Here is a 14,728-nt window from a genome sequence, read left to right as displayed (position 1 = left end):
GCGCTACCGGCCATCGAACTCACAACGCGACAGCGCCTTCGCTTGTATATATAATTGATCGCACTAACAGTGAGTTAAAACGTGCCTACGAAGTTGAAATGCACAAGCTTCGGCCCTATCAAGACCACCAGTGTAGATATTTGGGCATGCTTGTGTAACATTTTGCAGTTTTTCTTGTTGCGCAAAAACACGAGGACGCAGAAGAGAAAACAAACACACGCAGGCCACTTCCAACAACAATTTTATTCCGGGATGGGCGCCACTTTTATATCCTCACATTTTCTCACTTTTAAGAACGTGTCTACTGACAAGATAACAGAGCAAATGATAGTACAGCTCACTTGCAGACTAGACAAAAACTATTATGTTTAACGCATGCATGCGCAGGAACTCCAACTCTGATAGTGACAAGGACGAATTGCTAACACAAGCATTGCCAAACTCTTCAATATGAGCCCTTTCAATGATGAGACGAGTGAATTCGCCTTTGCTTCTCCCGATAATAACTATCATTGAATCGCGGAACGCATCCGCACTTATGACAGCGAATTGCGAGGAAGCCATCCGGCGAAGCCTTGTTAACTTTATAGGGAGTGCTCTCTAAGCCTATCATTAATGCATCTGCCGGTTTGCCCTATATAACTCTTTCCAGAGGGCAATGGAATTCGGTAAATAACACAGGTCCTACAGTTAGCGTACGCTTTTCTGAGCTGCTTTTTGCACGCGTCCTTTATTTTGCTATATGGTCTTGTTTATGCACACAAGCTGACAAGCTTGTTTGGGGCAGTGAATATTACGTCAACTTTTCCACGTTGTCCTATCTTCTTCAGGTTATGTGATAATCGGTGGATGTAAGGAATTACGGCGAAGTTTTTCTTTCTTCCAGACCCTGCGCTGGCTGACGTCGAGGAACGAGACTCGACCGACTGCATTGCTCTGAGCATCGCTTCAGCAACTGACAATTAAATTGTTTGGAAAACCAGCCTCACTCAACCGCACTACCTGTTGTTGAAAACTGGAAGAAATTCAATGAGGGTACGACTTCTTCAGTGCAATGTTCAGACACATTTTCGCTATGCCGCTTTTAATAAGCTTGGAATGACCAGAACTGTACGATAAAAGAGGCTTATTAGCTCTAGGTTGGTAACACCAGCAGATGTGATCGTCAGACAATACAAGTTGTAGATCGAGTAATCGGATGCTCGTATCTATTAGCATTTCGAAGGACACATCAAGGGGACTAAGATATTCAAAAATTATGCTTGTAACACCTTCATATTCTTTTTGAAAACATTGAGAAGTGCAGTCAAGAAATAAAAGGAAATCATCAAGGTATCGGAATGCTCTGTAAACTGAGGCTCCTTTGAACCTCTCTGCCAAGACTCTAGTTTTGCAAGATACGGGTTCGGGTGCCAAACAAGACCCGATACATACGCCTTGCTTCTGTAGAAACGGAACATTATTCCACTGGATAAACATTGAGGTCCCATATTGCTTGAGTAATGCTAAAAAAAACTCTGAACTGAAGTTGCGGCTTCATTGCAAAACTGCACAGAACCAAATTCGTCAGTGCTTTCTTCAACGCAGGTTAACAGGTCAGATTGAGGAATAGAGTAATAAAGGTATTTTATGTCAGTGGAGAAAACGTTCAACCCTTCGTTAGAGTGCACTTTAACAAATTCTAGAACTTTGTCTAAACGCTTCACAAAGAAGGGGTCATTAATGTCGAGAAGATATGATGTTTTGAGCAGGTAGGTGGCTATTTCCTTCTGCCAGGTCTCTTCTTAGACACACTAATCCTGAAGGGGAAGTTACTTTCGTGTGTCTTAGCGCTAAAAAATATATCTAAACACTTCCCGCTACTCTTCTCAATGCCTTTTACAACCTTATTCTGATTTTTTTTTGCACATTTCAATAGCTTTTGCTTGGAATTTAGCTAACGAGACGCTTTCATGTTGCCTAAACATGCCTGAAATGGCTTCGTTAGCCTTAGAGAAAAAATACGCATGAGTCATGACATCTCTGAAGAGGTCGACGCTCTAAAACGCTGTAAGCCTCAACCTTAAAGGTATTTGTACGTCGCGTAGCTTCGTATTTAGTAGATAATTCATTGTGTGTAGCAACCGCCAACAAGGAGGGTGGTTTTGCAGTCATGACTCATGGGTGTTTTTCTCTAAGGCTAACGAAGCCATCTCAGGCGTGTTTAGGCAACATAAAAGCGTCTCGTTAGCTAAAGTCCAAGCAAAAGCTATTGAAATGTGCAAAAAAAATGAGTCTGTACTGTATCGTAAATCCACTGGGTGACCGCCAATGACGAACACGAAGAAAAGAGGCAAACAAAGCTATTCGCTCTAAACAAGGCTGGTTAGCAACCGCAGAATGCAGAGAGTTGATGTCCTAAGATGAGTTTTCACGCTCGAGCCTCACATTTTCTCTGAATCCTAAAGGTTTCGTAATCACGTTTTCGCACGCAGCCTCACGTGCCCGCGAATTCAAGCCTGTTGGCGTACAATACGATTATGCGCACCGAATACGACCACATACTGCTTATATAAGCAAAGTGCACTTCGTGTTGGACTATACTATGATATACTCGCAACTCCCTCATACAGTCGTGTGCAGAGTGTAGGTCTGAAGTTAACCCTCCCAGTTCGATGAATCCACGTCTTTCTTAACCCGTAGCGCTTACCGGACAATATCGGGAAGAGCTTCTCGCCTTTGCTAAAGCTACTCTGGCATCCGAAGGCACAGCAGGTCATGGTCACAGAAAATGCCGCGAAGCGACGTCGCACATTCCACACAAAACTTACTTCAAGGCGTTCGCAAATCAAAACGATACAGATAAGCAACGGCGCCAACGTGCGCTCCTCGCCACTCCGCAAACGCTTCTCAAGCAAAAATGGTGCTGAAGCGCTAAACAAACGAAGCGGGCGCGAGGGCCCACGTGATGCTATTAGGCCAATAACGACGCGGCGTCGGCCTCGGCCAGAGCGCGCGAAGAGGAGGCGGCATTCTTCAAAGCGTGGCGCTACATTACAAATTTAATGGGCCTTACGCTCCGGAGACGCCTCTCGGGGGAACTAACTTTGTCGTCTGCTACGCTCCAGCTATAGAATAGCTTCATTTCCATGCGTTTTCTCTCGCTATGACTGCGTCTCGTGTAGCACAGTGTTCTACGATTACAGTATGTATTTCTTCCTAGTTTTAGTTCTATAAATGACAGCATAAGGAAGACAACAAACGTATATTTAAGGTACCTGCTGCATCACCACCCGATGTGGTAACCCAGTGGCTATAGCATTGCGCTGTTAAGCTTGAGGTCGCCGATTCGACCCTGGCCGCGGCGACCAGGGTCGAATCTCTAATGCAACACGCGAGAGGGCGCCACTCAAAGATCTCGGGGCTAATAGCGTAGCGCAACCGAGAAAGTCATTCAACAAGAGCGGACACACTGAGAACCCAGCGGCCGAATTACTGTAGCGCACTAGGCGGCTGATGTGGAAACCTGAACCACACTTCCAATTTCAGTTTCGGGCGCGCGCGTTTCGAACGCTGGTTCATACGCGTTAAGGTACTGTTGTGTCATCACCTCTTAGAACCTGTAGTGGCACACTGACGGCACTGAAGTCTTGAATTGTCTATCTTAGATACAGCGCACGTGCTTGTGTGTGTGTCTGTGATGTCACTGATTAGTGGCTCTGTATAGCTATATAAGACGGCCACGTAAGTGCCTTGTGGTTCTTTTCCCTTGTATTGCAAGTGGCAATAAACATATGTTCTTGAAAGTAGGCTGCTGCGTACTTGAAGACACAACAGGTACGTCCACACTAACGACAAAAACGCGCGCGACACGCCGCACGCGGCAAGCGCCCGCGCGGCATACGCGCACAGGCAAGTCCACAGTCGCGTTTTGCGGCGCGTGGTGTCCCGCGTTGTCTCGTTCCATTCGATACTTCTCGTGACAACGCGCTCTCCGTTCTGCCGATTTCGTGTTCCATCGGAAATGTGTTTCTTTGCGCCACTGCCGGCCACCCTCAGGCATGTCGGATACGGACGAGGAGCTACTGGCAACTGTGAACACTATAATACTTATTTGTTCTTTACTTGTGCGACGCCGACGTGCCAGAAAGCGAACGAGAAAGTTTTGGGTGCGCCCTATCTGGCGGTACGGGGGCACTGAGGGCCAGGCGCACACTCTGCATCCCCGCCTGCACCAATTACTCACCTGTCATGCTAAACTGCTGCCCAATAATCAGTGGCGTAGCACCAGGTGGGGCCGGGGGGCCGTAGGCCCCGGGTGCAAGGAGCCAGTGGGCGGGGGGGGGGGGGGGGGGCGTGTCATATACGTCTGAAGACACCCCTTTTTCCGCCGGCTACACCCGGGGCGGGGGGGGGAGTGACAGAAGACCTATGGGCCCCGGGTGCCAGACGACCTAGCTACGCCATTGCCAATAATGTGCCAGCGGTTGGCGCGCAGCTCCTTAAAATCGACGTTCGATTTGTCATGGAGGCACGCATATCCGCGAACGGTTTCCAAAAACGCCTCCACTGCGAGGCGACTTCTTCGTCGATGTCTCGGTGGCGGTGTGGAAGCCTCAACAAAAACAGCCCCCTTGAATGGAAACGGCCTCTGAGATTTTTACGACGTGCGTGTCACTGTTCAAACTCGGAGCCTTTAGATTATGGTTCTTTGCTTAGGCGACAGGTCGCGCCACAACAGCGCGGCTCGCTTCTTATTGGTGCTCGTTCTGCGGCTGCCGCGAAAAAATGGGTCTCGCACGCATTCGCGCGTTTGCCGCGCGTTGCTGCCGCTTTTCGTAAATCTTGCCGCGCGCGACAGCACCGCGCGCGTTCTTGCTGCTAGTGTAGGCGTACCTTTAGGCCGGCTGCACTGATCGGCGCGGCATGCGTTAACTTGCTTTTATCGCTGAACCGCGCACTGTTTCGGTGCGGAAATTTTATTTGGTAAAATAAATATGACTCAGAACGAGCTATTTCAGAATGTAAACGCAAGACGCCTTGTGAAATGAGGAAATGTTTATTTTGATTGATATATGTAAAAGCTTATTCTGTACTTTTGGTGCGTTCAACCAATGTTGCGGCACCAAGTAAGCAGCAGTAGTTCCCGCCCGAAGCTCCACCGGACGGCATCAGCTGAAAAAAAGTAATTACGAGCACGTGTCATTGTGGTATTTACATTTTCTAAGAAAACTGCTTTTAGAGGCGAAACATGCGGAAGTGGTGAAAGGCAACATTACGAAAAAAGGTAATTAGCTTTCACAAGCATGGCGCAGAAAATCCCTGACTTACCAAACACTACCATACATAAAAGATGACGAAAACATCTGATTTCCAAGAATTCCCCCGGTACTTTAGTTCCTGCTCTTTAAAGGGAAGCTGAAACACTTTTCGAAAAAAAATGAGTTCTCTGCGGCATTCTACAGTTTTGAGTCCCCTGAACACGAATATCTGGTTCAAAAAGGGCGGAAACAAACGCAAGCGGCTGTTTTTTCATGAAAACGCGCACCAGCGCCTCAGGGCATCGCGCGAACGCCGCTGTTGCCCGTGATTGGTCGGGGCCGCTGTGACGTCATTCGCGGCAGTCGCCGGTCGGCGCCGCCATTTCAGAGCGTAGCACGCTGTTCTGTTCTGGCTTCATAGCTGAGTTGTAAGCATTATGGAACGTTCTCGCTGTCTCGGACAGCTTGTATTTTCGCCGTACATGTTCGAACCGACAGCCGATACGGAAAACGATGGCGGCAACGGCGGCAACGACGATGTTGAGTGTGCCAACAGCGACAGCGATGTCTGCACCTTCTCGCGCGTTGGAAATTTTAGCTCGTACGTATGTTTTTTTTTTCATATAGCTGCACGTTCCAATGACGGGAGAAAAAATGCGCTAAAGTCTCACTGGGAACATGCTCCTGGAAGAATGCCGAAGCACTAACTTCTCATTAGATTGCAAACACGGTTGCAATTTCGCGATGTCAAGCACCTTGCTGCTGCTTGTCTAAAGTCCCGTGGTTTTTTGAGTGTTGATACACGATCGGGAACATAAGGGCCGCGTTTCTAAGCGCGCACATGCAGTGCTGCGAGGTACAGTCATGGAAGTTGCTTATCATACACATCTAGAGATGGCCAGAGGTATTATATGTGCAATATTCATACTATGGTTCGACGACTTTGCGATTGTGGCTCGATCAAGAATCGCTATGCGTGCTCCATGCTAGTGTTGACATAAAGATATTAGGCAGTTTTAGCACCGCCGTGTGGTAAACACGATAACTGCAACCGTACGTCGAATGTCACTAGGATAGCCTATACTCCATTTCATACCTCAGGTGCAACGCTGTGGAAGCTATGCACGAAGTCCGGTCACCAAAATTTATTACTGCGCGCGTTTCCGTCTATGCTTCGCAGCGTGCCAGCGGCGTTTGCTCGCGCGAGCATGCACGTGAAGCTGCCGCGACGGGCTGCAATTAAAAATGCCGAAAAGAAAATAGATTTAAAAGAACGTGTTAGCAGCCGTATAAGTACAAGGATTGTTTCTATGGGTAAATTCTTTTTTTTCATTCATATTCATATATTTCATATTCATTTCATTAATAATTTCTAATTTCATTCATTTTTCATTCATTTCATTTTTTTTTCATTTCACATAAGAAAATTTTCTGAAAAATCGGGTCAAGAAACACCGAACTTTTTCTAAGTGCGAACGCAGCCACTGCAAGAAGTATCTCAAGCCTCCACAGCGGTGCACCTGATGTATGAAACGGAGTGTAGCAACGCTAGCAACAACACGTTTCCGCATTTGTCGTAAGGCTATCCGGCTATCGCGGAAATGGTCCGAGCACAGCCCAGTTGATTTCGTCGGCACGAACTTATCTCTCCTCACCGCACGGACCCACTGCGCTGCAAGCTTCTTGTCCTTCGGGAACCTGTGAAACACCACATCGTCTCGCCCGCCTGTGTTCGCGCAGCCGAATGCTGCACAGAACGAGGGCATGTTGGGCGCCTTTGGCTGTAGGCACTCACGCAGCACAGAAGGAAAGAACAGTTTACGAAAATCGCAAAAGAAAACAAACGTGAGCGGCGGCGGCGGCAGATCTCTCGTAGCGTCGTTCAGTAAAGCGCAGGACGGAAAGAGGCATGCCAGCACGCCGGTCCGGCAGCTCGGTCCCCGCGAATGACGTCACTCTCGCCGGTTCTCTCCTCTGGCAACCACCTCACCCGGCGCTCCGGGAAGCGATGGGGGCGTGTCCGCGGGGGTGATTTAGAAAGCGATTTCCGCCCCTTATAATAACAAAACGAAGAAAAAAATTCGGAACCGTAAATTATTAGGTCTGTTCTTCCCAATCCCAGCAATTCATGGAAATTGAAAACCGTTTCAGCTTCCCTTTAAGGGCACAAATCCAAGGGCGAGTGCACGATTTCAACACAAATTGGCCTCAGCCGACGCGATAGAACGCCACATACACAATAGTAGCCACTGCACAGGCTCCCAGCCAGACCATGCTAGACGCTCGCAGAATGCCTTCTATTCGAACTCAAGACATGCGTGGGTGCAACGCCTGTTTTCAGTCGTCTAAAAGACGTAATTTCGGAGTTACAAGCTCATTATTCTTGAACTCCGCGGCATTCCTTTGCGCGTTCCGCCTGTGCCAGCGAAGTTATCGGTCGGAGCAATCGCTCATCGCGTTTTCGACAACCGTGAGTACCGAAAGAAGGTATATGTTGTTGGTGGGGGAAGAAGGGCATAAAAAGCGGTCCAAACTTGCACCGTAAACTCGTAAAACACGAAACTAACAAAGGTTAAACATGGTGCGCCGCATCAACTCCGACTTTCGCTAACTGTATCACAAAAGCGCTTTGTGCAGCCAGCCTGCCCAAAATGTATCCCAAAAATCACAGAAATAAGTTACAATAATGTTGGAGCCCATATAAAGCGTCACGAACATATCCTAGCATGGTTCAGTACATGCCAAACTAATTGCGCCACAATGGCCGAGTAGTTTTTCTCTAACTGCGTCACAACGCCCTGTGCGGTCAGCTTGCCCTAAAAGTACCGAAATAAGGTACAGTCGACAGCAAAAGACTGCGGGATGCGCGAGCGCGTGGCAAAGCGATCCTCCTCCCTTTCTAGCTGTGAACCCCTGGTGTCGAGACCGACGCCTGCACGAATGCGCCTTCCTCCGAGACTGCAAGCGTGCATGTTTCCGCGCTTCCTCCTTGCGCGCCGGCGATATCCGAATGTAGCCGCGAGGTAGGCCTCTTGCGATATGCGCTGTGGCGTCTTCGACGGGCGACTGTGTGAAACGTGTTAAAAATTAAATTATGAGGTTTTACGTGCCAAAACCACTTTCTGATTATGAGGCACGCCGTAGTGGAGGACTCCGGAAATTTCGACCACCTGGGGTTCTTTAACGTGCACCTAAATCTAAGTACACGGGCGTTTGGAAACGTGTTTAGAAGCGTGAACTTGAGGGCGCTACTGCGACCGCTTTTTGTCGAGTCACGAGCGCTGACGCATAGTGGCGCACGAGCGCTGAACGCTGACAGCCAGGTGGCGAACGCAACAAGTCTTTTTTTCTGGGCTGCACCTTTTCGTGGCCAATCTTCGTTGTTTCTTTTTCCAAACGGTGCGTTCTACCGCAGATGAGCGCGGCACAAAACGCGCTCTTTAGAATGAGACCGGCAAGACGAAAATGGACAACTGATTTCCATTGTAGAAATGAAGTTCTGCCCGTTGAAACCGCCACGGCGCATATCGCAAGGGGGCTACCTCGCGGCTACATTCGGATTTCATCATCATCATCATCATCATCATCATCATCATCATCATCAGCCTGGTTACGCCCACTGCAGGGCAAAGGTCTCTCCCATACTTCTTCAACTGCCCCTGTCATGTACTAATTGTGGCCATGCCGTCCCTGCAAACTTCTTAATCTTATCCGCCCACCTAACTTTCTGCCGCCCCCATGCTACGCTTCCCTTCCCTTGGAATCCAGTCCGTAACCCTTAATGACCATCGGTTATCTTCCCTCCTCATTACATGTCCTGCCCATGCCCCCCCCCCCCCCATTTCTTTTTCTTGATTTCAACTAAGATGTCATTAACCCGCGTTTGTTCCCTCACACAATCTGCTCTTTTCTTATCCCTTAACGTTACACCCATCATTCTTCTTTCCATAGCTCGTTCCTCAATTTAAGCAGAACCCTTTTCGTAAGCCTCCAGGTTTCTGCCCCATACGTGAGTACTGGTAAGACACAGCTGTTATACACTTTTCTCTTGAGGGATAGTGGCGACCTGGTGTTCATGATTTGAGAATGCCTGCCAAACGCACCCCAGCCCATTCTTATTCTTCTGGTTATTTCAGTCTCATGATCCGGATCTGTGCTCACTACCTGCCCTAAGTAGATGTATTCTCTTACCCCTTCCAGTGCCTCGCTACCTATCGTAAACTGCTGTTCTCTACCGAGACTGTTAAACATTACTTTAGTTTTCTGCAGATTAATTTTTAGACCCACCATTCTGCTTTGCCTCTCCAGGTCAGTGAGCATGCGTTGCAATTGGTCTCCTGAGTTACTAAGCAAGGCAACATCATCAGCGAATCGCAAGTTCCTAAGGTATTCTCCATCAACTTTTATCCCCAATTCTTCCCACTCCAGGTCTCTGAATACCTCCTGTAAACACGCTGTGAATAGCATTGGAGAGTTCGTATCCCCCTGCCTGGCGCCTTTCTTTATTGGGATTTTGTTGCTTTCTTTATGGAGGACTACGGTGGCTGTTGAGCCGCTACAGATATCTATCAGTATTTTTACATATGGCTCGTCTACACCCTGATTCCGTAGTGCCTCCATGACTGCTGAGGTTTCGACTGAATCAAACGCTTTTTCGTAATCAATGAAAGCTATATATAAGGGTTGGTTATATTCAGCACATTTCTCTATCACCTGATTGATAGTGTGAATATGGTCTATTGTTGAGTAGCCTATTGTTGAGGTCCTTTGGTTGACAGGAGTCTAAGGTGTCCCTGAATCTATTTGCGATTACCTTAGTTTGTAGGCAACGGACAGTAAGCTGATCAGTCTATAATTTTTCAAGTCTTTGGCGTCCCCTTTCTTATGGATTAGGCTTATGTTAGCGTTCTTCCAAGATTCTTCCCTCGAGCGTTCTCGAGCGTTCTTCTCGAGCGTTCTTCCAAGTACGCTCGAGGTCATGAGGCACTGTGCATACAGGGTGGCCAGTTTTTCTAGAACAATGTGCCCACCATCCTTCAACAAATCTTCTGTTACCTGATCCTTCCCCGCTGCCTTCCCCCTTTGCATAGCTCCCAAGGCGTATCTTTACTTCTTCCACCATTACTTGTGGGATTTCAAGTTCCTCTAGACTATTCTCACTCAGATTATCGTCGCGGGCGCTACTGGTACTGTATAAATCTCTATAGAACTCCTCAGCCACTTGAACTATCTCATCCATATTAGTAATATTGCCGGCTTTGTCTCTTAAAGCACACATCTGATTCTTGCCTATTCCTAGTTTCTTCTTCACTGCTTTTAGGCTTCCTCCGTTCCTGAGAGCATGTTCAATTCTATCCATATTATAGTTCCTTATGTCAGCTGTCTTACGCTTGTTGATTAACTTAGAAAGTTCTGCCAGTTCTATTCCAGCTGTAGGGATAGATGCTTTCATACATTGGCGTTTCTTGATCAGATCTTTCGTCTCCTGCGATAGCCTACTGGTATCCTGTCTAACGGAGTTACCACCGACTTCTATTGCATGCTCCTTAATGATGCCCATAAGATTGTCGTTCATTGCTTCAACACTAAGGTCCTCTTCCTGAGTTAAAGACGAATACCTGTTCTGTAGCTTGATCCGGAATTCCTCTAGTTTCCCTCTTACCGCTAACTCATTGATTGGCTTCTTATGTACCAGTTTCTTCCATTCCCTCCTCAAGTTTAGGGTAATTCGAGTTCTTACCATCATATGGTCACTACAGCGTACCTTGCCGAGCCCGTCCACATCTTGTATGATGCCAGGGTTAGCGCAGAGTGTGAAGTCTAATTTCTAGTCTCGCCCTTTGGGCTCCTCCACGTCCACTTTCGGTTATCCCGCTTGCGGAAGAAGGTATTCATTATCCGCATATTATTCTGTTCTGCAAACTCTACTAATAGCTCTCCCCTGCTATTCCTAGAGCCTATGCCATATTCCCCCCCTGACTTGTCTCCAGCCTGCTTCTTGCCTACCTCGGCATTGAAGTCGCCCATCAGTATAGTGTATTTTGTTTTGACTTTACCCATCGCCGATTCCACGTCTTCATAGAAGCTTTCCACTTCCTGGTCATCATGAGTGGATGTAGGGGCGTAGACCTGTACGACCTTCAATGTGCACCTCTTATTAAGTTTAACAAGACATGCCACCCTCTCGTTAATGCTATAGAATTCCTTTATATTACCAGCTATATCCTTATTAATCAGGAATCCGACTCCTAGTTCTCGTCTCTCCGCTAAGCCCCGGTAGCACAGGACGTGCTCATTTTTTAGCACTGTATATGCTTCTTTTGTCCTCCTAACCTCACTGAGCCCTATTATATCCCATTTACTTCCCTCTAATTACTCCAATAACACTGCTAGACTCGCCTCACTAGATAACGTGCTAACGTTAAACGTTGCCAGGTTCCGATTCCAATGGCAGCCTGTTCGGAGCCAGGGATTCTTAGCACCCTCTGCATGCGTCACAGGTCTGACCGCCGCCGTGGTCAGTTGCTTCGCGGCTGCTGGGGACTGAGGGCCGGGGTTCGATTGTTGTATTCATATAGAAGGTTGTGTTCATATAGGAGGTTGTTCGGATATCACCGGCGCGCAAAGAGGAAGCGCGGAAACATGCACGCTTGCAGACTCGGAGGGACGCGCATGCGTGCAGGCGTCGGTCTCGACACCAGGGGTTCACCGCTAGAAGGGGAGGAGGGTCGCTTTGCCACACGCTCGCGCATCCCGCAATCTTTTGCTGTTGACTGTACAATAATGTTGGGGCCCATAGAAAACGTCACAAACATGTCCCAGTAGAATTCAGTACACGCATAACTCGCCACAACGGCGAGTTGTGTTTGGCTAGCTGCGTCGCAACGCTCGGTGACATGCCAAAAGCCTAAATTGCTTCAAATGCAGCGCAGACTGTCAAACAAAACTTCTCACCTTGCCGGAGTCCAATAGCGCAGATTGCCGTGTCACAGTGCAGCAGGAACGCAAAAGTACGCCGAGAGCCCAAGAGACCAGAGCTACATCAACCTTTATACCACACAAAGAGAAACAGGACGCCGAGCGGCCGAACGCTCACATGCGCAGCTAGCCTCGCTCGCATCGGTGGCGTGTCTGACGCATGGCGTATGCATATGGCGTGTCACTGGCTTGTCACCAGGTAACTCAGGAAAAAAAGTTGAGTCACTTTAGCATACGCTACATAGGATGAAGGCGAAAGCCTGCGCGCTCACGAGACCTTAATTGGATTACTTGCCCTTCTCATCGGAATGGGTTGTTAATTCCTATTTGGTTTCGCCCACCAAAGGTCGTACGTTCGAGTGTCCTAATTGCGTGACTTCAACTTTATTAACTGTGCCTTAATAAACACAATGGTCGCGGGTTCGACCATCAATGGTGGCGCCAATAATTTTGGTGCCATTGAATTTCGGTCCATCAAAGGTGGAGGGTGCGATTCCAACCAAATGTCGTAGGTTCGACTCCCTACAATTGTCGTAGGTTCGACATCAATGGTGGCACCATCAATTTTGATATCATTGAATATTCGTTACCCCAAAGAGCGAGAGTACGCCTCCCACCAAAGGACGCGGGTTCGAGTGCCTTAATACCGTTGACGAATACTAACCACTGACCAGATGCCCCATATATGCCACGAAAGGAATCGAGCCATAGAGTGCGGCGTCACTACGCCGCAGCGCGTCGAGTGGTGCGAGACTGTAACGCGGTGACTAACGCCGCATATACTCCAACGCACGCTCAGCGAGATTCACAATGACGCCCGTTCAGTCAGACTCACTCGTGCAAACACTCGCAAGGACTTAAAACTGTCCCGGATGTCTCGGATTCGAGTAAGGATATCACGCAAGTCCCTCGCGATACAGTCCGGCGAAATATGGTACAGAGCCCGTATATTCGGCAACTTCCTTCGGCGTATGCGCCGTCGATACACTACGCGTAGCGTGGAATATGCAGGCTCAGCGCACGCCTGTCACAGCAAGACGGGCTCGAGGAACGCTCGGAACGTGCTTACCGATGGCCGCGGCAGTGGCGAGCGGGTCGTCGGTGCTGGCTCCGCCGCCCAGCGACAGCACGGGCGACCGACGCGACGTGTACGGCCCCGCCATACTGCGTCGAGCGAGACCCTGTTTGCGCGTCGTCGACGGCTTCTGCCCCGTTGCGAGCAGCAGTTGGAATGAACTCGGACCCCGGCTCTTGTTTTTCTGCTCGCGCCGATAAAGGATGCGATAAGCTCCGAGAAAAAAAAACATAAAAGAGGCAGAATAAAAGAAAGCACAGGCTTGATAACGGACAGCTTCCTTTGATTTCATTTTCTTTGGGGATCATGTTTATCGCGCAAGGGCAGCAACAGGCGTATGCTCGTGGAGAATAAAGAAGGGGAAAAAAAACCAAAACAGACGTATGCGCGTCGTGTTACTTCTAAATCGGGAGTGCTGTGAAATAAAAGAACGAGACTGGTGTCAAGGGTTGCGAAACGTCAGGACTGCGGTATGTGCTTAGCTTTCGTGGAAAGTTTGGGCTTATTGATGCCGCCTACCTTCCTCGCGAAGTGTGCAGCTAGGTATATTCAGTTACACGAAAAGCCTGTTGACAAATGTATACGAGCGCGCTATGTCGCCAAAGCTTTGCCGTAATGAACCCTGCTGCTGGAACCTCCCCGTATTGAACGGCATCACCCGAGCGTAGTGGCGTCCCCCAGCAAGGCGGAAGGCGAGCTACTTCTAGACAAATGATTAAACTGAAATCATTCATATTTACGTGGAATAGCTATACACACGAATCGACGACGGCAGGTGTCACAGTTATTTAAGATAATTACATATTAGTCGTAAGGCCAGGATAGTGGACAAGTGAAAAGCCAACGGGCTCCTCCTGATATTACACCATAGATCTTTCACTTTGACAAAAATACTTGGCCCATTGCCAACAATAGAGCTGCACAAAAGGGAAATTGCGGCTTTTCAAATCTCTTTAGCGAAAACAAATATACAAGGTTCCTAACATATTCCGGTTGACCCCGTTATTACATTTCCTTTGAATACAGCCGGTCGTGAAGTATATCGTATGTGTGTATATCTCATGTCTGGCGTTATTATATGTTATGTTCCTAGTTATGTACATATGAGCTTAACTTATGCGCGTGTTTTCAGTCTCTTTTGTACACTTTCAATTGTTCACAGAACCGTGTCTCCTAGTTTGCTTTTTACTTTCTTGTGTATATAGAACTTTGCAAATGTTCGTGTTATTTGACTGTCATCAGTGCATATCCCTTTCTGTGCTTTTAGTTTTGCTTGCACTGCGAAAAGAACCAGCCGGCGCGAATAATGGTGCGGAAGTCTCCTCATTTTCTCAATAATAAACAAAGTTATGAACTGTATGAATTATTTCATGCGTATTTCCTGAAAGTATGGCATGGAATATTGCGTCTTTATCTACAAGGCTCTGTCGGCATG

At 48.0% G+C, this 14,728-nt stretch overlaps 1 protein-coding gene across 2 annotated transcripts in view; it reads right to left on the bottom strand.

Moving 5' to 3' along the window:
• LOC142568317 (glutathione hydrolase-like YwrD proenzyme) overlaps window positions 1-13,460 on the bottom strand; it is a 65,751-nt gene extending 52,291 nt beyond the window's left edge. For both annotated transcript variants that reach the window (XM_075678317.1, XM_075678318.1), the window contains exon 1: window positions 13,288-13,460. In XM_075678317.1, the coding sequence (XP_075534432.1) occupies window positions 13,288-13,381 (94 nt within the window). In that variant the 5' untranslated portion in view covers window positions 13,382-13,460. The remainder of the gene's footprint in view (window positions 1-13,287) is intronic.
• Between the last annotated feature and the right edge of the window lie 1,268 nt (window positions 13,461-14,728).

Source organism: Dermacentor variabilis, unplaced genomic scaffold, assembly GCF_050947875.1.
Source record: "Dermacentor variabilis isolate Ectoservices unplaced genomic scaffold, ASM5094787v1 scaffold_18, whole genome shotgun sequence".
Classification (NCBI taxonomy): Eukaryota; Metazoa; Arthropoda; class Arachnida; order Ixodida; family Ixodidae; genus Dermacentor; species Dermacentor variabilis.
This window is presented reverse-complemented; position numbering and strand designations above follow the sequence as displayed.